This window comes from Hordeum vulgare, chromosome 1H (assembly GCF_904849725.1).
Source record: "Hordeum vulgare subsp. vulgare chromosome 1H, MorexV3_pseudomolecules_assembly, whole genome shotgun sequence".
Lineage (NCBI taxonomy): Eukaryota > Viridiplantae > Streptophyta > Magnoliopsida > Poales > Poaceae > Hordeum > Hordeum vulgare.
The window spans coordinates 482,048,467-482,072,876 of record NC_058518.1 but is presented as its reverse complement, the minus strand read 5'-3'; the positions used below and the strand labels follow the sequence as shown (position 1 = coordinate 482,072,876).

The window sequence follows — 24,410 nt, the reverse complement described above, 5'->3', positions numbered from 1 at the left end:
GACGAAAACTAGGGTAACTAGACAATTCCCCGAGCATTGTTGCGGGGACTGTTGGCAATATGTTTATATGCTACTTGCTTACGTGTAATGTGAATATTATTAATTAACAATATGAGCATGAAAATACAAATATATGATATTTATTATACTTTATTAGTTTAGAGTGGGGCGTTTTGGAGGACGAGCTCCATGAAGCTCGTTTTTTGAAAAATTGAAAAATCATATTTTTAAGATTAAAAAAATTATGAAAAAATCATACACCTTCGTATGGATGTGTTTTACATGTGTATAAAATCTGACAATGAAACACATTATGGTGCGAGCTACACAAAAAAAGACAAATTCCTCCATTTTTTTGGTGAACAGTGAATGTACTGTTCTCCCTTTCAAAAAAACATGACTTTGTCTTTTTTGTGTAGCTCTAGCCGCAATGTATTTCATCGGCAGATTTCACACACATGTATTATACATCCGTATGAACGTGGGTGATTTTTTTCAGTTTTTTAAAAACTTAAAAATATGATTTTTGAATTAAAAAAAAAACGATCTCCATGGAGCTCATCCTCCAAATAGCGTTTCCGGTTAGTTTATTGCTACAAAATAGTTTGGAAACATAAGTAGTATAATGTGAGTTTTGAAATTCCTTGAAGTTCTCCACACGGGTGTCTTCTTCACCGAGGAAAAATTAGACATGAGTAGTGAGGATGACTCTTTCCCCGCCGTTGTTGCAACAACTTTGTTAAAATTTATATAAGAAGATGCTAAATCTAATAAAAAATAATAAAAGAAAGTGTCTAAAAATAGAATAAAAACTTTTGAATTACAGTAAATTAATGTTATTTCAAACAAAAATATGAAGAATGACTAACATGAATATATGATGTGGCAGCATTACATGCATATACTAATGAAAAATAATTATAATTTATAAGTTAAATGCATGACTCGTTTATGTGGCAAATTTTGCATGCCTTAGTGGATGAGAAAACTTAAATACATTACACAGTGGGGTGTTAAGATGGACACTCTACATGTTAAGATAATTGTGACCAATTTTTTAAAAATGTAAGATGTAAGATACGTAGTGCGTAAGATTTTTTATATTTTACACGTTTTGTATGGATCTAAGGGATCTAATATGAAAAATTCAGATGTAAACAAACAGATTTAAGAATTGATCGGTTAATTAGTACCCGTAAACGCACCCAAACGTGTCCGCAAACATATGATGAACCAGATTTACAAACCGCGACGGTAGATGCTCCTGCATCTCAACGGGGATAAGTCCTCGAGGATGGTTTTCTGACTGCCAACGATATCGAGCGACGTCCTCCCGACGGATGGTTCTGATTACATTTATGTTCCACGTGGCAGCCCTTGCCGTGCACTGCGCGCAGGCTCGTGTTCCACGCATTGTCAACGAAATCAATCTGATCGAGAAGATTACGATTACGTACGTGTTAATGCGTGCGTTGTGATGGCAGATCCCTTTTTTATGGAGTACGTACGTACGTACGTACTTGTATGTGCAGTTTAGTGCTTGCATGAGACATGCACGCATGGAGCGCGAGCTATTAGACTACTCGGGACCAGTACACCAGTGCATGTGATTACGTGTAACGTGTCGATCCACGTCGTCGTCCTCATCCACGGAAGCAGCACCCCAGCGGACACGTCGCGTGCATTTGTATGTGGCATCTGACCCGATCCTTGCGGACTCTGAGAAACGTTGTGCTCCGCGTCCATGCATTTTATGTGATCGAGATCTTTTATTTTATCCTTTTCTTTTCACGAGAGCACCCACTATGATGTTAGATGTGGTTTTGATAATCGCGTGCGCGTGACATGCATGCATGGGTATGGAGAGCAGTGCATGCACTCACATGGAATTGGCAGTGGCATCTCGCGTCGGATATCCTCCTCTCTTTTTTGCAATACAACTGTACAAGAAACTCCCTCGCAAAAAAAAAATATATATATATACGAGAAGCTAGCTATGTTCTTATATTTTAGCTCATCCATCAATAAAAGAGATGACCAAAAGCAGAAGAAAACTCAGTTTTGTTACGAATGTTGCAGTCGCAACAAGACCTTGTTTGAAACCATTCAAATTATATAATTCAGTTTTTATAATCTATTATGTCTTCAAACATGATAAATCATTGTGTAGATTATAAAAATTAGATGGACAGATTATTAAAAACTCATAATTTACTATGCCCCAGCTAAAATCAAATTATGAATTGCTAATGACCGATTATCATTGTAAAGTTGGAGATGATTAAATTTCTGTCACCGTCATCCTTCTTTTTTTTTTAAAAAGACAGACAGGTCATTATGCAATGTAAAACCTAAATTACAGTTTATATAATCTGACACCTAAATTATTTATAAAAACCAGATTATATAATTTATTTTTGTAATCTAGATTACCATAATTTATTGTGGTTTGGACATGGTCTAGTGGACATGTTCGGAGGACGGACCTGCCTTTAATCATCCGATCCATGTTGATTTACCTTGCCCAATTAATTTTTTTGGTTGAGAGATGCTGTGAGATTGCGCAGGTCCTATTTGCGGTAGTCTCCCTCTGGCACAGGCAATTTTAAGTTTAAGCCTTGTGCTTGGGAGTGTTAGGCGCGGCGCGTTAAAAAAAATTCCAACGCATGCAGCGACCGCTTTTGTGCGCGAATAGTCAGTTGTTTTATTGAACGCTGAAAATCAGGCGCCGTAAAATCAAACACGCCACGTCATCAACGTAGAAACAACACATACAAGATGATCGGCAAAGTTCACACAGACAAGATTAAGCCACAAACAAGTTCATGACAAACAAGTTCACATGAACTATAGAAAAGTCGGCGGCTAACTACTCCTCGTCGTCCTCCTCTGACTCGGTGGTGTCCTCCGACTCCGACGTCGTAATGAATGTGTCATTCCACCGTTCATCGTCGTCGTCCCAGGTCGATGCTTCTTTGAGCTCGATGTTAAAGAGTGCGGACTCCTTCCGCTTATGTCTGTCCTCGCGATAGACGGCTCGCTCCGCCCTCCTTTGCATGTAGAATTCGCGCTCGTTGACGACGTCCTCCGGAAAGCGTTAGCGCCACACCGTCATGGCCTCCTCGTCCATCTCAGCGATGTCGAGGCGGCGCTTCGCCTCCGGTTCTCGCGACTGTCCTCGTCGATGACAACCGGGGAGGGAGGGAGGTGCGAGCTCCTGCGCCCACCCCGCATCGCCACCTTAGGAAAGTTTATCTCCCTACGAGGACGCCGGAGGCGCCACACCGCCGCATCGTACGCGGACGGCATGTTCGGCGGTGTCGAACGTGCCGAGGGTGAGGCGCGTCTCACCGGAGCGGATCTCGATGTAGAAGACGTTGTAGGGGCGCGCGCGGACGCCGCGGTAGCCCGAACTTCCCGATGGCGTGGTAACATGGTGGTGCGGCGGCGGCTAGGTGAGAAAGAAGAAGCGCGGCGAGGAAGAGCGACAGAGAGGACGCGTGGCGAGGCAGAGCGATGGAGAGAGCGATGGAAAGGGCGTGTGGCGAGGCAGAACGGTGGAGAGAGCGCTGAAGAGGACGCGTGGAGTGGCGCTGAATTTATAGCGCACGAGTCGACACGTACCAAAACCGTCGCGCATGCACCGGCTTTTTCCCGCATGCGTCCAGTTTATTTTTCTATCACTTTTTTTCGCGTCTGATGGAGCGCGCGCGTTTTATTTAACGCGTGAAGATGCTCTTAGAGTTGCCTTTCAGCTACCTCTGCCCAAAGTTGTTCAGAGTTTTCCTTCCACATACAGTTTCTATATCTTCAGCAACGGGTGCAAAACTAGGATATCAAGTCAGATCATAACCGTCGATGGCTCGATGCTATGAATGGGGCATGGCATACTCTACTTCTACAGTTTATACAGGCTTCTCAAGATCATTCTGAGACCCCCAGCTGCATCTGCGTTGCTGCCGAAATCTTGTGTTATAAAAAAAAAGTGCAAGCATAAGGTTTTCTTATGGACAGGTTATACATTTCAAGGCTGCCTCTTGCCTGCTACATTACCCTAATCCGCTTGCAGTTTGAGCTGCCAGCGTCTCTCAACCCTTTGCGTGTCACCGCATACGGTGTCGAAGCTGCCGGAGGCGAAGGGGACTTGTCCAGGTATATATGTGCACCGTTCGTTCCCTCTCCGGTGCAGAATCAGGCACGAATGGGACCTGCAGCTGTCACCTGCATAATAGCATTGCATTGTGTTCATTTCACAGAATGGGTCCATGGGTCAGCAACGGATTTGTACAGAAATTACAAGTCCCACCACAACTTTACTGTCCGGTTCATGGAATATTCAGAGAAAGACTTTGCAGAACCATGGAGATTTCCCAGTCACTCGTGTATTACCATTGCTTTACTATCGGCAATTCTACCTGGAAAATAAATTTTGCCAACAAACGCCCAACCCCTTCGGAGAAGGCTGTCGACCTGCAGTAACTATCATAAGCAGAAATCCATCGACCATTCGAACATAACATTTCTTTAGCAACTCATCAGCACATAAACATTTTTTTGTTTAAATGGCCACAAGATACAAGCAACTTGCAATTCTTGTTTAAAGAGAAACCCAAATAAGCAGCAGAATCAATCTCTAGGAAATGTCACTGCAAAGGTAGAGAGAGCACAGACCTAGACTATACAGATCTCAGATGTAAGCTAATGAAGTCTTCCTTTATAAGCAATCACTAGAACATTGATGGCGCGTGTTGCAGCGCCCATGGATTTTTTCAGTTGGATGATAAAAGAAAATTTAATGCATGGGCTTGTGAAAATAAAGTTAAGTTTGTGTAGATAAAGAATATATGTTTGACAGAAAACGAAACAGACAATAATCTACATCAATATTGTCTTAGAAAACATGTTGACTCATCAACTATTTGCCAACACGGGAGAAGAATTATAAACCACCATAGCTAAAAGCTGCAACCTGCACGAAATACAACACCTTCAACGGATAATATTTCACTGCAGAATGGATGGAGTACTATCATAGGGTTCCATCAGAAGATGATCACCAACCTAGGTCATACATACAGGAGCAGAGCAAAAGGGTTGACACCAGGAGTACCCATTGACAGGAGATGCAGAGCCCCAACCGATGATGCAGCAAAGCCTCATTGAGTTATGTGCAGAGTAGTAACAACAAGTAGCAGACAGAGAATCAGCGAGGAAAGCTGATATTTACCTCTCTAATAGCTGATAAGGATCCTTCAGAAGTTTAAGTTTCCCATCGATCCAAAGTGAATACCATACATTAGGAAAGAGTAGATGAAGTCGTCGTTTTGGAACCTGTTTGAGGAAAATATCAAAATGGATTTAGTTAAAAAAATCATGACAAGGTAAATAAATAATTACAAAATAAATAAATAACTGATGCTGATTCACATTAAGCAAAACATCCTCCTCTCGCCTTTCTACTTTACAATAGAAAAATCCTTGTGGAGACAATAAACAAATATGGATATTGTGCAATTCAAATTTTTACATACTCACACAATGCAGATTAGAATGAAACCATGTCTCTCTCAGATGGAACAGTAATCTGGATAAGAATGCATGTTGATTTTAGCAGATTGTGTATAATTATCTTTGCATGTAACTTTTAGTTTACATTACTCGCTAAGCTGAACTTTAACTTGTGCACGATCTCCATGCCAGAAGTAACTATCACTAATTAGAGATGGAATAGGAAGAAAATATACTGATCGGTTGGCCTTCGGGCAGAACATATGCAAAAATTGCTGTCCTGCAACATGAATAAACTGAGTAAAAGAACATATGCACAGATTTGTAGCATAGATCAACATTCAACAAAAAATAAAGACTTCACGGTAGAAAGCAGTAAAAAAGCAAAGTTCAGTGACGAGCATTTTAAGTAAAAGGACACTGACGGTGGGCACTTCCTGATTGTCGTGGAATACTACTCGCCATGTAGAAAGTAGACAAATCTAAAGATTAGAACATCCAAGATAAAGAGAAGTGATATTTGCATAGACATGGGGATGTAGGTCCAGACCCTTTTCCCCTGCCAAGACGTCCTCTCCAGCAAAGTTCCTCCCTGTTGTACCGATCTGAGAGAAAATCCTTCGTCGCCAGCGATTTGAGAGTGAATCCCATACCTGCTGCTTGCACCTTCAGAGCAAAGATTGTAGAAGGACAGCACAGCTGGCCACTGTCTCTCACGCCCACTGGATCCCCTCGTCTGCTGGATCCGTTTCCCTCAAGCGCATCAGCTGAAGCGTGTCCCGCTGGATCCCCTCGATCGCCTCCCCTCGCGCCGTTTTTGCTCCGCGTGCGTTGGATCAGCTTGCTTCTCTCGTGCTCGATACCCTCGCAAGTGTGGTTGCAGCTCCAAGGGGATCCGATGCTCAGTGACATGCCCGATGGCGTCCCCACCTGGGAAGGCTCCGAGGAGCTTGGGAAGCTGCTGCGCCGCCATCGCTCAGATGGAGACGAGCGAGACAAGGCAAGTCGCGAGGAGGTGGGATGGGGTTAGCCCAGCCATAAGCGTATCACGACCGTTCGTTCGTGATCGGACGTTAACTCGTATAGACGAATGAGAGGGCTTCAAACTGGCTTCGGGAGTAGCAGCCCCCAGGACAGTCGGTCCGTTAGTAGCCCACGCGTGAGTAGAGGCGCATCAGACAGCCCAGTTCGCGACCTGAACATTGATTTGACGGTGATCTACATCACACACGCGAAATCAACGGCTCACGAGCAAGGATGCGTGAGAGAGCTCGGAATAGGTTCGGTTGGCGCATCAGACAGCCCAGTTCGCGACCTGAACATTGATTTGACGGTGATCTACATCACACACGCGAAATCAACGGCTCACGAGCAAGGATGCGTGAGAGAGCTCGGAATAGGTTCGGTTGGCGCATCAGACAGCCCAGTTCGCGACCTGAACATTGATTTGACGGTGATCTACATCACACACGCGAAATCAACGGCTCACGAGCAAGGATGCGTGAGAGAGCTCGGAATAGGTTCGGTTTTACTGTCCTTAATTGCGCACCTCATACAATCGCGTGTGTTATAATTAGCATCATTTTGTAAGGGGGAAAATGCCATATAAATTAATAAACTACCTTCAGTCACAAAAATGCTGAAGTTTTGGACATCGAAATTATCTTCAAAACAACTGTCAGTCACAAAATGTTGAAGTTTTGGACATCGAGAGAGGAGGCTGTTTTTTTTTTTGCGTGTGTGTGACCACGGGGAAATGGGCTAGCCCACTTAATATTTTTCCTGTCCAATGGAAGCCCAGCCCACTACAGCAACTTCAGGTGGACGTGCCCCGGCCCTATTGTTGCCCGGTAAGAAGAAGAGAGAGGAACAGGAGGCCTCTCTGGCAGTCGCAGGCTCACACACAAACACAAGCGACCGGACACCCGCCGATACCACCACCGCCCCCTCTCCGGCCGCCATGCTGCCGCCGGCCGCCCGCCTCGCGGCCCGCCGCCTCCTCGGCCTCGCCTCCGCGTCCGCCTCACAGCCAGCCGCCCGGCGCCTCTCCCCGTCTCCGGTTCGCGCGTCTCCTCCCCCTCCCGAATCCATTCCCCTCCATTTCCGCCCCAAACCGATCCCCTGACCCCGTTCGCCGGAATTTCCTTGCAGATCTCCTCCTCCGCCGCCGCGGCCGCCACGGGGTACTTCTCCCGGACCTTCTCTTCGGCGCTTAACTACGTGAGCACCCTCGGATCCGCCTCCGTGCTCGTCTGATCTGTTTTGCCGCCGAGGGCGATTGCGCTAGATTTATTCGTTGCCTTTGTCCTGCAGCACATCGATTCGCCGGACAACAACCCCAACATGCCGTGGGAGTTCACCAAGGCGAATATGGAGAAGGTAATGGCGTTCTTCCCCCCGGTCTGCCATGCCGATGCATGTGTAGCGGCCGGACTGTTGGGTCAGTTGGCTTAGATTTGGCATAACCGTGACAGTACTTGTTAAATTGTGTGCTCAGATGTTCAGATATGGTTTCTTAGGGTAGCATTTGCACTCTTGAATGATATTATTCAGTTTAGCATGGAAAATTGTAACAGCACTATGGGCCATAATGTTCCATTTGAAGTGGGCTTAGTGAATGCAGTTAATATGGCTCATGTGCATGTGGACTACCGACACGTTTCAACTTAGTTATTATCTGAATTAAATTTTATGTTGTAATGTTGCAGGTCAACGAAATACTATCTCATTACCCAAGCAACTACAAGCAATCTGGTATTATTCCAATGCTTGATCTTGCACAGCAGCAGCATGGTGGATGGGTCCCAGTTGCAGCAATGGACGCTGTAAGTCTTTTTTGTGTGTGCAAAACTGTGACCTTCGAACGTCAGCATGTTATGGTGTATTCCATTTTCATATAAATTGTTATGAGCTCATGTACCTTCTTTAGTAAAAACTTGTCTCTTGTACTTGTAGAAACTATGCAAAAACCTTATTGCCCCTTGTTTATTGTTGTATATGCTGTTTTTTTCTGCATACTCTTCTGTCTATTCACTATGTCTGGAACACTTAATTAAAGTTCATATAGGTGCACAGAAAGATATCATGTGCACATTGAGTAGTTGGTTTAGCTTATGACTTGCACAGATTCGTCGGTCTTTAATTTTGACACTTTCGAATCAAGTTACATCTTGTAGGAACAAAACATTTAGAAGTGCCAGTTACTACTGTTGGATAACTAAAAAAAATCTGGATTTGAGAACCAAGTAACATGTTTGTTTGTTGACATAGTAGTTCAAAACTCTTATAACTATGTTTTTTCTGTTTCTGAAGCTGACTTCATGGTATCTAATATATTCATGTGGCAGCCATATTACTCATAGAGCATATTAACATATAATGCATTCCAAGCTGGAGCATATCCTTTCTCAGCACGAATATTAGGTTCACAATTTTGCTGCAAGTACCATAATCTTTGCCAGTTACCACTGTTGGATAACTAAAAAAATCTGGATTTGAGAACCAAGAAAAATCTGCAAGAACACTTAAATAAATTTGTTATAGGTGCACAGAAAGATATCATGTGCACATTGAGTAGTTGGTTTAACTTATGACTTGCACAGGTTCGTTGGTAAGATAGGGGAAATTTAAATAGTAATTTCTGAGCCGTATGAGGTAGGAAACTCTCAAGTACGGTTCTAAGGGAAGGAACTGCCTATTCCGACCGAGGAGAACAAGCCATTCTACAGGGTGATTCGGAAATTGCTGAAGCTTGGTTTGATCAAGCTGCTGGGTATTGGAAATAGTTATAGTGCTTACTCCGGGAAATTATAATCTTGACACGTTTGAATCAAGTTACATCTTGTAGGAACTAAACATTTGGAGGTGCCAGTTGCCACCATTGGATAACTACAATTTTATCTGGTTTTGAGAATCAAGAAAAATAGCCTTATTAGGAGACATGGGAGTCTAATATAAGTCAACATAGTAGTTTAAATCTCTTATAACCATGTTTTTTTTTTTTCGTTTCTGAAGTTGACTTGATGGGAATCTAATATATTCATGTGGCAGCCGTATTACTCATAGAGCATATTAACATATAATGCATTCCAAACTGGAGCATATCCTTTCTTAGCATACTATCAGGTTCACAATTTTGCTGGAAGTACCATAATCTTTGCTACACAGTAAACTCTTCACATTTTCAGTGTTCCTGACAATAATTTGTCTTTTTTTCAGATTGCTAAAATAGTCGGAGTTGCGCCGATCAGGGTCTATGAAGTTGCAACATTCTACTCAATGTTCAATCGGACCAAGGTACCTTGATGCATGACTGCCTATACTGTACTCATTACTACCACCTCTTTTACAATGAAGTCATTTCATGTTATGTAGGTGGGAAAATATCACCTTTTGGTGTGTGGAACTACACCTTGTATGATTCGTGGTTCACGTGATATCGAAGATGCCCTGTTAGAACACCTTGGAGTTAAACGGAATGGTTTGTATATCACTGTAATTATTCTGATATCTTAAATTTGTTACTTTGTCCTCTGAGCAAGAGGTCCTTTCGTTGTTTCTGTGATGTAACTCACATTTTTTTTTCATTTTCAGAGGTGACAAGCGATGGTTTATTTTCTGTCGGTGAAATGGAATGCATGGTAACACCGTGATCTTAAAATATTTGTTTTAGTTGAGTTTTACACTTTCAATGTTTAACTGTAGGTCAGTATGTCTGTGATGAATGATTTGAAATGCTTGGTTATGATATATCTTTCCTTAAAGCCACTTTTATTCACATTCTAGTCATGTGTTCATAGGGTTGCTGTGTGAACGCTCCCATGATTGCTGTGGCTGACTATTCCAAGGGTTCAGATGGTTACACATACAATTATTACGTAAGTTTATTTTGCTCTTGGTAGCACTAGTACATATACAGTTTAACATTTGCACTATTCTGTTATCCCTTTGTGTTCTGTACTTTCTGGTATTAGACAGTATATCAATGACTTCATGCTTGGCATAATGTGGTGGAATTGTACCAGAAACACCATGACACATCTTGTAGGACAATTGGTCCAACCTGATTTAAAACAAAAAAATGGGTGATGGAAGAACATAATATCACGGTGTAGATTGTACAGGTGTTAGTATATTGTTAGGAAAGGGTGATGTGATGACGTGTGCTTGCATGTTCAAACAATTGTTTCGTTTTAACTTTCACGTTCATGCATATGTATAGATTAATAGTTGTCTACTCAAGAGACTAAACTTGTGCTTGTTGGCTCTAATATTGTACCGTCTTCTTTGGGGGCATTAGAGAGGTTAAATCTTGTCATGGTTATCTTTTAAACTGAATTTTCATTCGATAGAACTACTGCATCACTAGAGACGCAAAGTTGCTAGCCTACCAGGATGGCTTGTTAAAACTTGCATGCCTTTTGCTAATACAACAGGCCTTGAAGCAAACTTTTCCATCTTATGTAACCTGAGTTTTTTTTTCTTCTACTTACCCTTCACAGGAAGACCTCACTCCAAAGCGAGTTGTTGAACTCGTTGAAATGCTGAGAAGAGGAGAAACACCCCCTGTAAGCTTCAGCCAACTTAATAGGATTCTCTTACCATGTCTGGCATCAGATTTTACTTGGTCCAGTTGTAATGCCTGCACTGATGATCCGATAAACATTTGCAGCGTGGCACCCAGAACCCAGAGCGGAAAAACTGCGGCCCTGCTGGAGGGATGACCACCTTGCTAGGAGAGCCAAAACCTCCCCCATGCAGGGATCTGGATGCCTGCTAGGTTTGCTTTTGAGTTGCAAGCAAGCACACAAATAAGTTGGCTCGCATTGTATGTCGCGAACAACCGATAGGCGATTTGATCTCTGTTATTCTCAAAGCTTTCTTGTGTCCAACAATGGACAGGCGATTTGATCTCTGTTGTTGTCGAAGCTTTCTTTTGTCTGACAATTGGACACATCTACCTGTCACCATCTCTTTTTTCCCCTTGGTTTGCTCCATCATCAGCTAGACTGCCCACTGATAAAGATAGTGCTATATATTCTGGAGCTGCAGTCGCGAAAGAAAGCTTTGTATCCGGCATAAGAATCTGGGGCCCTGGACACACCCTGGGAGAATTGATTGCTGTTATGCTACTCCTGCAGTGTTATATTCCTGTCGTTCATGCATTAATGGTGTCGTTAACTCCTTATGGACCTGGTACATTTTGATATACTACTAATTTTTCTATTTCTATTTGATCATAGGTATTATGTTTTCTCTTCTATACGAGTGTGAACATCGATTTGTGTGGTGTGTACTGTTCAATGCGGTCCGTGTCGCAGGGTCCCTGCTCTTTCTCACATCTTCCCAACCTACCCAGTGCCCATACACACCTCAGTGCACTCATAGCTGGTGGACATTGTTTGATCGTTCTGACCTAACATTTCGCACCGCTTCCCCCTCTACCGCATGATCGGATCCATGTGCACTCACAACAAGTTATGATCCGTGGTAACACTTCGCCCTAGTGATCCCTTGAGCCTTCTTCTATTAAAAGTACATGTCGGACCTCCAATTGGGTTTTCATGGTAATATTGATTAATGGACAAATAGTCACATCTAATGTTGATCACATTGTAGTCTCTTGAGCGATATTAAATCGGCATTTGCGGCCTCCCAAAATATTGCAAAATGGGCCACATTACTTTGCATCTTCTGCAATGGTAATATCGGCATCGACGGGGAGTTGGGGGGAGGGGGGGGGGGAGAGAGGATAGACGAGAGGGGGGAAGACACGGAGGGTAGCTTTGCTTGGCTGTCGTTCAATTGATCTAGACCATCCACAATGATCCAACGGCAGAGAAGGTCGCCACTCTCCAGTAGCTGACGCGGCCCCACCTAGCAGAGATACAGATACAGCGGCTAAACCCTCTCGTCCATTTCCCTCCCAAAACCCTAGCCCCCAAATCAGGCCACCCGCTCCCATGGCGCGCTCGAGCTCCGTCACCGAGGCCGAGGTCGGCATCGCCTGCTTCACCTCCTCCCTCCCGGGCTTCCGCGGCGTCCTCAAGCACCGCTACTCCGACTTCATCGTCCACGAGGTCGCCCGCGACGGCTCCGTCGTCCGCCTCACCTCCCTCGATCTCCCCGACCAGGTATTTGCGCCCCCCCGCGACGTCTGCTCAGCGATTCCGCGCGCCCGGCCCCGGTTTCACGTACGGCCCGTGCATTGCAGTGCGTGGATGCCAAGGAGGAGGAGAAGGCGGCGCCGGCGGCCGACGCCGACCACTCCAAGGCCCTCGAGTCGTTCAGCGGGCTCTGCGGCGAGGCGGACTGCCGCGCGCTTAGGGGGCTTCTGGAGAAGGTCGCGGCCGGCGGCGAGGGTGAATTCTCGCCGGTTATGCTCTCGCCTGATGCCGACAAGGCTCATCGATCGGTGGGTTTGGTTCCCAGGCGCTGAATGTTTTGTGGGTTGGCTTAATTGGGGGAAACTGTCTGATTTGGAGCGTTTATTTGCTTGTAGGAGGTGCACAATTTTTTCAAGAAGAACTTCAAGTTCTTGGTCACAGACACAGTTGAACACAGCGATGGGGTTCAGAAATACATCAGGGTGCGCGTTGGATCTGAAGCTGGAGGAGGGCGGGGCCGTGGCGGTGGTGGGAGGGGTGGTGGTGACAGAGGAAGGAAGAGGAAGAACATGAATGGCTCTGACTGGGGAGACGACAGGCCATTTGACAGTAGAGGGTCGTCTAGTTGGCCAGCTCATGCTGGCAAGTTCCTGAGGTGATGAAATCCTGTTTGAATTGATCATCTGTTGTCCTCTATAACACATTCATTCCACATGTTTGACATAGTTGACAGGCTTACTTGTTTAAATTTGGTAACACGAGTAATTTAGCTATAACAACTCCTCTATATTTGTGTAGTAATAAGGAATATAAATATAATGATGCGCTGTTTGCTAAGCTGCACTCCCTGGGTTTGCCTAAGTATGTTTGAGGTAGTCTTTTGGTTGATTTCGTCCTAGCTGGTTTGATGTTATAAGACTCTGTTTGCTTCATTTTGAATAAAATGGGGCAGGGGGGAAACCCCTTTCGTCCAAAAAAAATATAAATATAATGTTTGCGTGTGTCTAGCTTTGCTGCTAACTAGTTCTGTAACTGGAGCTACCATTCTGTGACACTGATCAGGTTTCACCTTTGCAAAGAAAACAAGGACACCCAAGATGCATTGGGAGTGATAGGAAAAATGTTAGGACTCCAGGTACATCTTGGCTGCTATTTCTCTCATTGATGGCATCATTCATTAACCGTTCTTTGCCAACCGAGTAATGGCTTGGTTATGCTTTTTGCAGTCACGCTCGTTTGGGTTTTCTGGAACAAAGGATAAACGTGCTGTTACGACGCAACAGGTGTTTATTACACCTATGTAAACCATCTCTCCAAATTTAATTCATGCAATCATGGATTTGCGTTTTGGGATAAAAATGGCTAAAATTTCATACATGGGTGTGGAAGAAAAATTCTTTAGGTGATTTTATCTATAGCTATAAGCAAACTGTATGTGTAGTTATGTATGCAGTATGCTATTATGGCGTTACAACCAGTTAAGTAAAGGATAGGTGCTCTGTTCTAGAATATTGTGTGTAAAATTTAATATGTACTCGTTCTAGATAATATTATTAGTATCATTGATCAACTAGGTTATGTAGTCTGTTTCATGATTTTCTGGCTATTTGATAGATTTGGTTATAATTCCTGTTTCATGGTTATGACCCTTTGCATGTAATTGCCTTGGCTACTAATCTAATTCTTTTCCTACCAGGTTACCGTTTTCAAGGTGCCAGCAAATAAAATAGCTGCACTTAATAAGCGACTATATGGCATCAAAGTTGGAAACTTCTGGTAGGTGGTCAATTAATCTTTTGAGGATCACTGGATTATAGCTGTCCTAAGTGATACTTTAGCAACTAACTTATCCTCTCTAGTTATGTAAAGGAGGGACTTGGTCTTGGTCAACTCATGGGAAATCGGTTTACAATTACCCTGAGGTATCATATCTTGTCTTTTTACCTTGTAATTTAGTATATAGAAGCGCTCCTGCTTCAATGCTCTTCCGGAAGTGTAGCACGAAATTTAACGCGGTGTTTGGATGTTGGAAAAACTGCTTGGAATTGAATTGGACTGATAATTCCAAATCCAAGATGGAAAGGAAATGGACTCTAATTCGGATTCTACTGTTTGGTTGTGCGTGGAATTTACTGTTGGAATGACAGGGTAGAACCCAATTCCAATTGTTGTTTGGATGTACAAACCATGGAATTGATTTTTTTTTTTGAGTTTGCACAATATAAACTTCTATACATGTATGAAAAATAGTATTATGTGTATACTTGAATATTTATATATTACTTTGCACACATGGTAACATTAAAATGTTCCGACGGAAATTCGAGCTCCTAAATTCGCCTAGAAACCTGCATAGTTCAAACAAATCATACTTTAGGAACACACAAATTTGAGCTAAAAACCGAGTTGCACATGAATTCCTGCACGGACACCACAAAAATACCCTAGCACCGTGGTTCCCATACCACCCTCATTCTCCTACCACCGTCCTTCCCCTCCCGCCGGCATTCCAGTACCGCTGCTGTTCCCCTGTGCCATTCCCCTACCCAATCTAGGGTTTGATGGGCTCGAGAGGAGGGGTGGGGACGGGTGGGAGAGGGAGAGGGGACGGATGGGAGGGAGAGGACGGCCTGAGATCTTACCAGTGCCGCCGCCGCCCCCGGTTACGAGCTCGCAAGGCAGAGGGATCTCGATCCCCTGCTTTGAGCGAGCGAACAGGTACCACTTGCGTGAGGGGGAAGGGGGAGCGAACAGGTTTCCGAGCCTTTCCAGGCTCCTGCGCTTGGAAAGTTTCGCGAGCGGGGTAAATGCGCGGCTGGCTCGCCCGGAATTGGGCCAACTTTTCCTAGCCCAAATTCTATACCACCCCAAACAACAGAATCTGGCCTGACAATTCCAAGCAGTTTTTCCTACATCCAAACAAGGTGTAAAGCTATTGTAGGCCTGATTTGATTTGCATAGACAGTACACACTACCGCACCACTATCAGTTATTTTATAGTTCCGCCCTTTGTGGTGTAGTCCCTCCATTCCACAATGTAGTGCATATAGATTTTTCTGGAAGTCAAACTTTACCAACTTTGTGAAGAAAACTGTCTACATTTACAATACCAAACATGTACATTATGAAAATACAGCTCATGATGTATCCAGTGATGTGCATTTGGTATTCCAAATGTACCTATTTTTCTCTATTAATATGGTCAAAGTTTGTAATGTTTGACTTTTAGGAAAAATCTATAAGCACTACATTATGGAATGGAGGGAGTAGTATATTACTTCAGCCCACATGCATGGAACCTTGTATATTTTGCTTTAACAAAACTGAGAAAATTGGATAACTCATGTTTACCTGCATTTCTTTAGAGGTGTTGTTGCAGAATCGGAAGACATGATAAAGGCTGCTGTGGATGGTTTAGGAAAGAACGGTTTTATCAACTACTATGGTTTGCAGGTACAAACCTGGGAACTTCTGCTTGTGCTCCAGAATTTACTTTGATGTTATTTCTGAAACTTATTGAGTTTATCTATTTTGTCTGGTTAGCGCTTTGGAAGTGGTTCAGTACCAACCCACCTTATTGGAGCTGCTTTGCTTAGAGGAGAATGGAAAAGTGCTGTACACTTGGTTCTTGATCCAAGGGAAGGAGATATCCTTAAATTATGTTGTTTGTATCTAATTAGGTTTTGCATGTTGTGCTGTGCCAACTTTTGTTCAACATAACTCGATACTCCGAACAGCGTGATGACATAAAGGAGGTGCGTGAACATTACAAGCAACATGGTGATATTGATATGGCTCTGAGGAACTTCCCTCGCCATCTTGTGGCTGAGAAGGCTATTGTAAGTGTAGTCCTTTATCACTTACATCGTGATATCCTTGTATTAGATGAATAAGTGTGCCTCTTGTGATGTATGCTGTAAACACACATCTTTTTGTGGAAGTTAAACTAATATATCCATCCATGCGCTATTTCCAGCTTCAATGTTTGAGGAAATGCCCTGGGAACTATCTACAAGCATTGAAGGGTATACCAAGACCGTTAAGAATGATGTATGCCATATATCTTTATCTTATACTGATTGTTTTTCTTGATATGGCTTATACCTGCAAATTAAACGACATTGGTGGTTTTCATCTCAAAGAATATGATATATGGCACATATCTTTACGTGTTAGTCAACAGTATTGTGCATTTGCTTGGCAGCTTTTGCTACTCCAGTTACATATCACTTGCTAAGTCGAAATATTTCTGCTGTTCACTTTTCTATGTTTTGTTGAATAATTCTCATGTTTTGTTTCTGTCCTTTTACTTATTATCGATTGCTTTCTGTAGGTATGTCCATGCTTACCAAAGTTACCTTTGGAATCATGCTGCCAGCATGAGAGTTGAAAAGTATGGTCAGTCTACTTCATCCTTGTACAGTTGCTTAGTTTCAATTGAATCATTGTACAGTTCGATGTTTTGGGCTAACCGTTACTATTTTCTGAGGTGGGTTATCTTGTGAGGTTTTTATGGAGGACTTCACGTGCTCCCCTTGTAACTGGTGATTTGACAGGCATTTCACAGGTTATAGAGGGTGATCTAGTTTATACCAAGGAAAGCCATCCTGGAGAAGCAACTTCAGTGGGTACTTCAGAAGTTGATAGCCTTACAAATGCGTCTGAAATTGATATTTGCCTTGAAGCACTTCCAGAAGAAAATATCCAGTCTGTGAAGGTTTGCTGCAAACCTACATGCTCATACACAGAAAATGTTCCACCTCATATGCCTATTCCTGCACCTTTCTTTTTCTCCTGTAGCTCGTTGATTCTGAAGATTTAACGAAGGGCATCTACTCGTTTGAAGATGTCGTCCTTCCTTTGCCTGGGTAATGAGCAATTCCCATGTTCATATATTCATTTTTTCTGTCATGATTCTACTTGGCAAGAAAACAAAAAGATTCAGCTTGTTATTGCTATTACACAGTTCACAAGCATTGTTCCCTGGGAATGAAGTTGCTCAGATTTACCATGAAATGGCTAAAAAGGTAAATACTATATTGCAGTGTGTATTTCTATTTCATGTTTATTTAGAGATTCTTGTTTGGTATGATCAAAACTTGTGCATTGTTGAATTTCTTTTACAAGCATTCCCAGTTCCTATTTCATTTAATCAGATATTGCAATGCTGTGGCCTTTGGACTATGCTGATTAAATGTGTTTGATTTACCCTTTTTCCTTTTGTGGATATTAGCTGTCATACTGCAATATCACTGGTTTTATTAGCAAATGTGTTATGAATCACACAATTTCTTAGTGGCTTCTGTCATGACGAGATTCATAATGTTACTTTCGATTTCATGTCTCAGGATGGCATTAGCTTGACAGAGAATGCTCATGGTGTGAAGTAAGTTTTTCATACAGCTCCCATAATACCTTTTTAGCTATGCATAATCCTTGAATCAAGGGTAGTGCAGCATGGTGCAATCTGCAATCTGCAATGGCAATTTTCTTTTTCTTCTGCGATGTATTAATCATTTCATATACGTTACATCTACACATGCTTCGTTTGCTGCTACATCATATCCTAATTTTTGCAATGTATGATGCAAACACCATTTGTTAGGGAGTTCTCAATTACAAGCATGAAAGGAGGTTACCGTCGGGTGTTCCAGAAGCCTATTGATTTTGAGTGGTATGTGTATTTCCATCAAATGTGTTAATCCCATTGGGCTTGCTTGAAGTGTTAATCTGACCGCATGGTTTATTTTAGGGTAACACTGCCATGTATTAATTCTTATTCCTTTTTGTCGAGTCTAATATGACTGCATCGTTTTGATAAAATGCTTCGTTGACTGCAGGGAACTCATGACATACACGGATGACAGTGCATCTTTAGCAGAAACCGATTTGGATATTCTCTCCAAAGGCAAGCTTACTGAAGCAAAGGTAGCTAATGAGCCTGCACCTAGTGGAAATTCTGCCTCCAATCCACCTGATTGCAAGTTGGAAGAGCCATTGGAGACCTCCATGCCAACCAGTGAAACTAGCTTAGTAGAAAACAAGTCTATTGGCAGCTCAGATACATTGCCAAGCAAACTGGCTGTAAAATTAGCATTTACTTTACCTGCATCGTCCTATGCTACAATGGCAATCAGGGAGTTGCTGAAGGATTCGACCTCGGTATGTTTATCCTCTATCGATATCTTATGCTTGTATACTGTTTGATTCCAAGGACTAGTAAATCTACTGATTTCTGTACTTTATACAGCAATTTTTGAGTTCTTCAATTAAATTTGTAGGGCTTTAGGCAGACATATATTCCACGAGGCCTGCTAAATAATTGCTGATAGAATCTTTGGTGTTTTTTTAATGCCATGTCATTATAGTGTTTGACTAATAAAAAAAGAGTTTACACAACTGAGATATTCATCAATGGAGTTATACACAGGGCATTTAAACATGACAGTCGTATGAAATATTTTCATTTATCTGTTATTTGTTGCATGACTTGTTGCATTTGTAATTTGTTGCATAACTCCTTTGGGCGACCTGCAGGTTGCCTACCAGAAAACGCTTGATTGCTAAGTTTCTCGCCGACATCAGTTCTCAATGGAAACTGGTCTGTGATGGCATTATTGAGGATGTGACATGGCTAAGCTACATGACATGAGTAGGTATATGGTGCTTCAAAGATGTTTCTTTTCCATGTTATGATGAGTTAAAGGCACTGGTTATTATGGGCTCCTGATTCCTGCCTGTGTTTTTATTCTAGCTCGAGCTTCAGTTGGATCCATGAACCAGCAAATGAACCATGTGGTGATGCTCCCGTCTGGCGCATGCAAGCAAGCAATATGATTGTTAAAAAACCATGTGCCGAGCGCAACACTTATGGTCCATATTCTGTACTAGAACGGGTCGTGCCGTGTCGTGCCGTAATAAAGCTTGTATGACCTATGACTTCTGTAACAAGATTGAGATATAGAATCGTGCTGCGCTGGTCAACTCAACGAAGGCCAAGGTTTTGCTGAATGATTACCCATGATTTTGCTTTGCATTTGAAGTTTCCTGCTTATTTTGGTTGTGTTTTTCATCGTTTTGTTTCGATTTGCTGGACTGAATGTGGGGACGGATGGCTGGACCCTCTGAAACGCCACAGGTTTGGTGATACCATCTGAGAGGTTCGCATCACTTTGCCGTTGACAGGTGATCCACGGCAACTCCAGGGTCCAGGCCCTGTTTGGCACAAGTTGAAAAGAACATTCCTAGTGGACCAATGGACCCTGCTGGACCACGAGAATAATACTCCCTTCGTTCCAAAATAAATGTCTCAAGCTTAGTATGCTCTTCGTCCTAAAATTCTTGTCTTGGGTTTTTTTAAATATGATTTTTTCTAAATATGGATGTATCTAGTCACGTTTTAGTGTTAGATCTTTTTAGAGATTACACTAGAGGACTACATACGGAGTAAAATAAATGAATCTATAATCTAAAATATGTCTATATACATCTAAAAAGACTTGTATTTAGGAACGGAGGAAGTATGTTGTTGCGCGGATAACAATTTCCTTTGGGAAGCACGTCATCCTCAGTATTTTGCCAAGAATTGTCATACTGTACTTGCTAAAGGACTTTGTCATCCTCATGACAACACAATTTATCATGAAAAATGTTCGATTCGCCATGGTTAATCTGATGTCAGATTTTTACCACTACCATACTCCAATTCTGAATTCTGATCCCTTGTTTTGGCTGGAGATAACTTAGGATGGAAACGGACCGACCTGGCCCTGGCCTTGGACCTGGCCCTCACGGCCTCAAGGTCAATTTATGAGGCCGCAGGACGACCCATTTCTTAAATGCTCAGGGCCTTGCTGGCCCGGAGGGTATCTCAGGTCGGTCTAAACTCTAGTTGTTATTTAGTATTACGGGTAATCAGATATGTTACAGCTACGGGAAAGAAGTCTTTTAAGCTGTGTATCTGAACGAAGAACTATAAAATTAACAAGTTGAATAAGAAAAAAAAATATCTGCACGAGATCACTAGTAGAAAATTCCTTCATGCTAGCAACAAGCTGGATGAACTATAAAATCATCATTTATATTTATCCAGCACTGCGAGTTGAAAATTATGTTTTTAAAATATTCAAAACATTGTTGTCATGGCATGAATTTGTTACCATGAAAAACCGTTATCATACGAAGTTTAGTTACGTCAACAGTAACAAAACAACTAGACTATCACACGCCAATAGCAAAAGAAGTATAGATATGTCAACTGCGGCCGGGCGACGAGCTGGACGACAAGCGGCAGGTGCGCCAGGAACGGGACCAAGCGGGAGGCACGCCGCCGGCAGCAAGGATGAAAGGGGTGACGATAAGGGTAGAACCAGCCGCGGAGGTGGGTTGACCCTGCTGACCCATTGGATCAGTCGGTGTCGGCTCCACTGACCCCAACTACGGTTTGAGGCCGACCCACCGAACCCATTGGCCTTGATTTTTTGGGCCGGGTCCCATTCCCATCCTCAGAGATAACCTGTTCCTTATGGAACACCTGCATTCCAGGGTTCCAGGGCAGGAATTCCGAGCTCCGCAGACCGCATTTCAGAGATAAACATCACACTACTAGCAGCAGGCGCATAACCAATCAATTATTGTAACATGTTACCAGGTAGGTACTCAGCCGCTAAGCTCTCTACAACGACAGGCGGTGCAGATCCGGGATACATCTCAGTATACATGGAAAAAAAAACCTAACATCCTGTCAATTTCAACCGGCCAGCAGGACATCCATCCATCATCACCATCTTCTATAAACGCAACATCCAATGCTCCCCTCAAATCTCATCCCGCAGGCCAACAAGACCAGAGGAAAAAAAAGAACACTGCCCTAGGTCAGGTGCTGGATCTTGCGCTTGAGCCACAGGGCGCGCACGTCGACGCCCAGGGACACGAATATCTCCCGGTTGCCCGGCTGCAGGAACACGTCGGGGGCCACCGACTTCTCCACCTGCGACATCTCCACCATGCCGTTCAGGATCTGCACGCACCGAGAGATGCTGTAGGCGTCCTCCGGGGCCTGGTGCTTGGCCAGCTGCCACTCATGGTTCGAGCCCCTGTTCTCCCCCGAGTCGTCAACCGCCCGATGATGGTCGTTGGCTTGCCGCTTCGAGGACTGCTGCTGCCATGAGCGCGGCTGCCACTGCGACAGCACCTGTGGCAGCAGGTGCGTGTCTCTGCTCGAAGCCTTGCTGCGGGGCGGGGTGTGCTGGAAAGAGGACTCCTTTGAGATGGGCGATTGCAGGCGAGGCGAGCGCTCCACGATGAAGTCGTGTTCGTCCTCGCTGTGGTCCAGATCTGCGCCGGTGTATAGAAAACGCTTGCTTTCGTCTGCCATTATACCTTCTGAGGTAGGAGGACAGTTGTCAGCCAGCGTGCAAGAATATTGCACAAGGGGATGTTTACACGGGTGCCCATATTTCATTGAAAAAAGAATTAATTATAAGCATCATTTAAGCATTTCGTACTTACCATTTTTCCCAAAAGGATTCTTGCAATCCTCACATCGACAAAATAAGGAGCATCCAGTCCCATCCTGTAAACAGGAATCAATTTGAGAATGAATTCATCCCCCAAAGAGATAGCAAAGTGTTTGAGTTAAGATGGAACCTGGTAGCAATCACAGTATTTCTTCAAGCAACTTGATTTCTTGCAATTGCAACCTCTCCTTGGTGGAGTTGAAGAAGATGAATTGTGTGCGTCTTCCTGTAGGTGACAAAGACAAAGTATGGAAACTATTATTACGAGCCAAAGGTAATTTCAAAAGAAGTGGCATCATCTAAATGAGTCAAGAAAAACAACCATAGTTTCAGCATTAGCCTCGAGTCTTCTATTAATTTTCAGAGACATCCGTTTCTGACGTGAAAGTAGCACCTTGCGAGTGGTCTGAACTGTCTCTGCAAAATCAGCCTTGTTGAAACATGGCACGCATCCACATTTTTCAGAACAATAACCTCCACCAGCAAAACATGGGCAATATCTGCAGGTAATCAGGATTTATGTTATTGGTTCATCAGAGCACAGGCATATAAAGAAAAAAAAGACCAAAGGGGAAGGGACCCCTCCGCATATTTCTATAGAAGGAGCCAAGAAACACAGTTGGGGATCGAACCCGGCTGGCTTGGAACACAAGACAGTGTCCTTACCAGTCAGTTCTTATAGATACTAAATGATTTAACCTAATCATCATATACTGAACAAGATAAAAGTTTTCATGCATATAATGTGCTCCAGTAGATAACAGATGACTTGGGCTTCTAAAACATCTCCATAGTACTCCATGAGCCCATGGAGTAGCTGCTTAGGTTTGTCAGAAAGATATAAGCTGCTCCATGAGCTATATGGACCAAAGTACTAATAGTGTACCAGAGGTAACTTATGAAGAGCAATCGTAATATAACCGAATAATAACAGCAGCATGTGGAGAACCAAGCATCGCTCAGGTGGCTAGCAGCGCGGGTGCGCTTGCTGCCCACCAGCGTTCGAGTTCTGGACTCAACATTGCGTGCTCAGGTGTTTTCTTCTATAAACATGCACCACCAAGGGCTAGTCCTGGTTGGTCCCGTTCATTTAATCAAGTAACGCAAACGGGTGCTAAAACAAGAGACGCGCTCTCCAGCATGAAAATTTGATTCTGAATTTTGGAACATCTGCAGCAAGCACTTTGTATCTGGAAAATAATTTCCTGGAATTTGCATTGCATGCCACGAGAAGCAAACCGCTACCAGGTCGCTAGAGAACCCTGCATACCAAAGGGATTTTTGAAACTGAAGCAAATATCTGACCAGGATATCAAATCAGACCAAATTAAACCATCCCACCCTCGCGCAGATACCCCCTCCTCCCCAGCACCTAAATGGAAGCGAATCTGAGCAGCAGAACCGCACAGCGGCCGACATTTCAAAATCGGCTGCCCCTGTCTGGAAATTTCGAATCATCCTAGGCGAAACAGGGGCGCGTCCTAGAGGCCCAGCGAGCGACGAAATCGCGGTGTAATCGGGAGGAACAGGGGGGCTACTCACAGTTTCAAGCATCTGGACTTTTTGCAGGCGCAATGCTTGCACCCGTCCGCGGCGTCCTCCACCTTCTGCCTGCGCAGACAAACAAAGGCCCGCCTCAGATCAGCCGGCCGGAAACCCCGGCGAGGCGCGGGAATCGGGGAACGGGGACGCGCGGGACCGGGGCGGGGGGCCTCACCTCTTGGGCGTGGTGGCGAGCGCGAGCTGGTTCATGCTGCCTGGATCCGCGTGCGCCTCGGGGGGCCCCTCCGCCGCCGCCACCGCCGGCGGCGGCGAGGGCGGCGGCTCCATGACCGACAGGGGCACCGCCGCCGTGAGGTGCGGGTGCGGGGGCGGGGGCGGCGCCGGCGAGGGAGGCTTGACGGAGATCGGGGTGGCCTCCATGGGAGGAGCACGAGGAGGAGGAGGAGGAGGAGGAGGAGAGGGGGAGGGCACGCACACGCGGGTCCGGCTGGGGGGCAGGAGGTGGCTTGGCCCTCTTTTGAGACTGTGGCGCGGGGCCCCCCTATTGAAGAGCCAGGTGGGGTTTTGTTTCCTGGTTTTTGGTGGCTTGCGAAAAAGTTTTTTTCGGTTTTGAACGAAATCCGGGGCCGTTTTGGACGCCGTTTTGGATCGGATGGGTGGGGGTTGGTGAGTAGGAGTAGGAGATTTGGTTTGGGAAATTTATGAAAATTATATCTGGTGCACTGTGGTCTTTTCTCGTGGGTTTTATCAGGGGCTTTGGTTTTGTCGTTGTCGT

General features: G+C 44.0%; 3 protein-coding genes across 3 annotated transcripts; 2 read left to right on the top strand and 1 right to left on the bottom strand.

The window, feature by feature from the left end:
* The first annotated feature begins 7,355 nt into the window (after positions 1 to 7,355).
* On the top strand, positions 7,356 to 11,672 carry LOC123447687 (NADH dehydrogenase [ubiquinone] flavoprotein 2, mitochondrial). Its single transcript, XM_045124321.1, has 10 exons — positions 7,356 to 7,567; positions 7,660 to 7,728; positions 7,822 to 7,887; positions 8,217 to 8,333; positions 9,727 to 9,804; positions 9,883 to 9,988; positions 10,102 to 10,148; positions 10,308 to 10,385; positions 11,010 to 11,075; positions 11,180 to 11,672. Exons 1-10 carry the CDS (start codon positions 7,469 to 7,471, stop codon positions 11,285 to 11,287), a joined length of 834 nt encoding a protein of 277 aa, XP_044980256.1. The 5' UTR covers positions 7,356 to 7,468; the 3' UTR covers positions 11,288 to 11,672.
* A 746-nt stretch (positions 11,673 to 12,418) lies between these two features.
* On the top strand, positions 12,419 to 19,625 carry LOC123447678 (multisubstrate pseudouridine synthase 7). The gene is made up of 20 exons (XM_045124309.1): positions 12,419 to 12,641; positions 12,722 to 12,922; positions 13,010 to 13,269; positions 13,677 to 13,749; positions 13,841 to 13,897; positions 14,311 to 14,390; positions 14,474 to 14,536; positions 15,980 to 16,067; positions 16,158 to 16,260; positions 16,350 to 16,453; positions 16,591 to 16,664; positions 16,948 to 17,012; positions 17,171 to 17,331; positions 17,415 to 17,482; positions 17,581 to 17,641; positions 17,963 to 18,000; positions 18,220 to 18,288; positions 18,455 to 18,776; positions 19,152 to 19,270; positions 19,369 to 19,625. Exons 1-19 carry the CDS (start codon positions 12,471 to 12,473, stop codon positions 19,179 to 19,181), a joined length of 2,088 nt encoding a protein of 695 aa, XP_044980244.1. The 5' UTR covers positions 12,419 to 12,470; the 3' UTR covers positions 19,182 to 19,270; positions 19,369 to 19,625.
* A 1,594-nt stretch (positions 19,626 to 21,219) lies between these two features.
* Positions 21,220 to 24,144, bottom strand: LOC123447667 (protein tesmin/TSO1-like CXC 6). The gene is made up of 6 exons (XM_045124297.1): positions 23,850 to 24,144; positions 23,675 to 23,743; positions 22,455 to 22,632; positions 22,263 to 22,358; positions 22,125 to 22,188; positions 21,220 to 21,998 (listed from the first exon to the last, which is right to left on the bottom strand). The coding sequence occupies exons 1-6, from the start codon at positions 24,053 to 24,055 to the stop codon at positions 21,484 to 21,486; spliced, it is 1,128 nt and encodes a 375-aa protein (XP_044980232.1). The 5' UTR covers positions 24,056 to 24,144; the 3' UTR covers positions 21,220 to 21,483.
* Between the last annotated feature and the right edge of the window lie 266 nt (positions 24,145 to 24,410).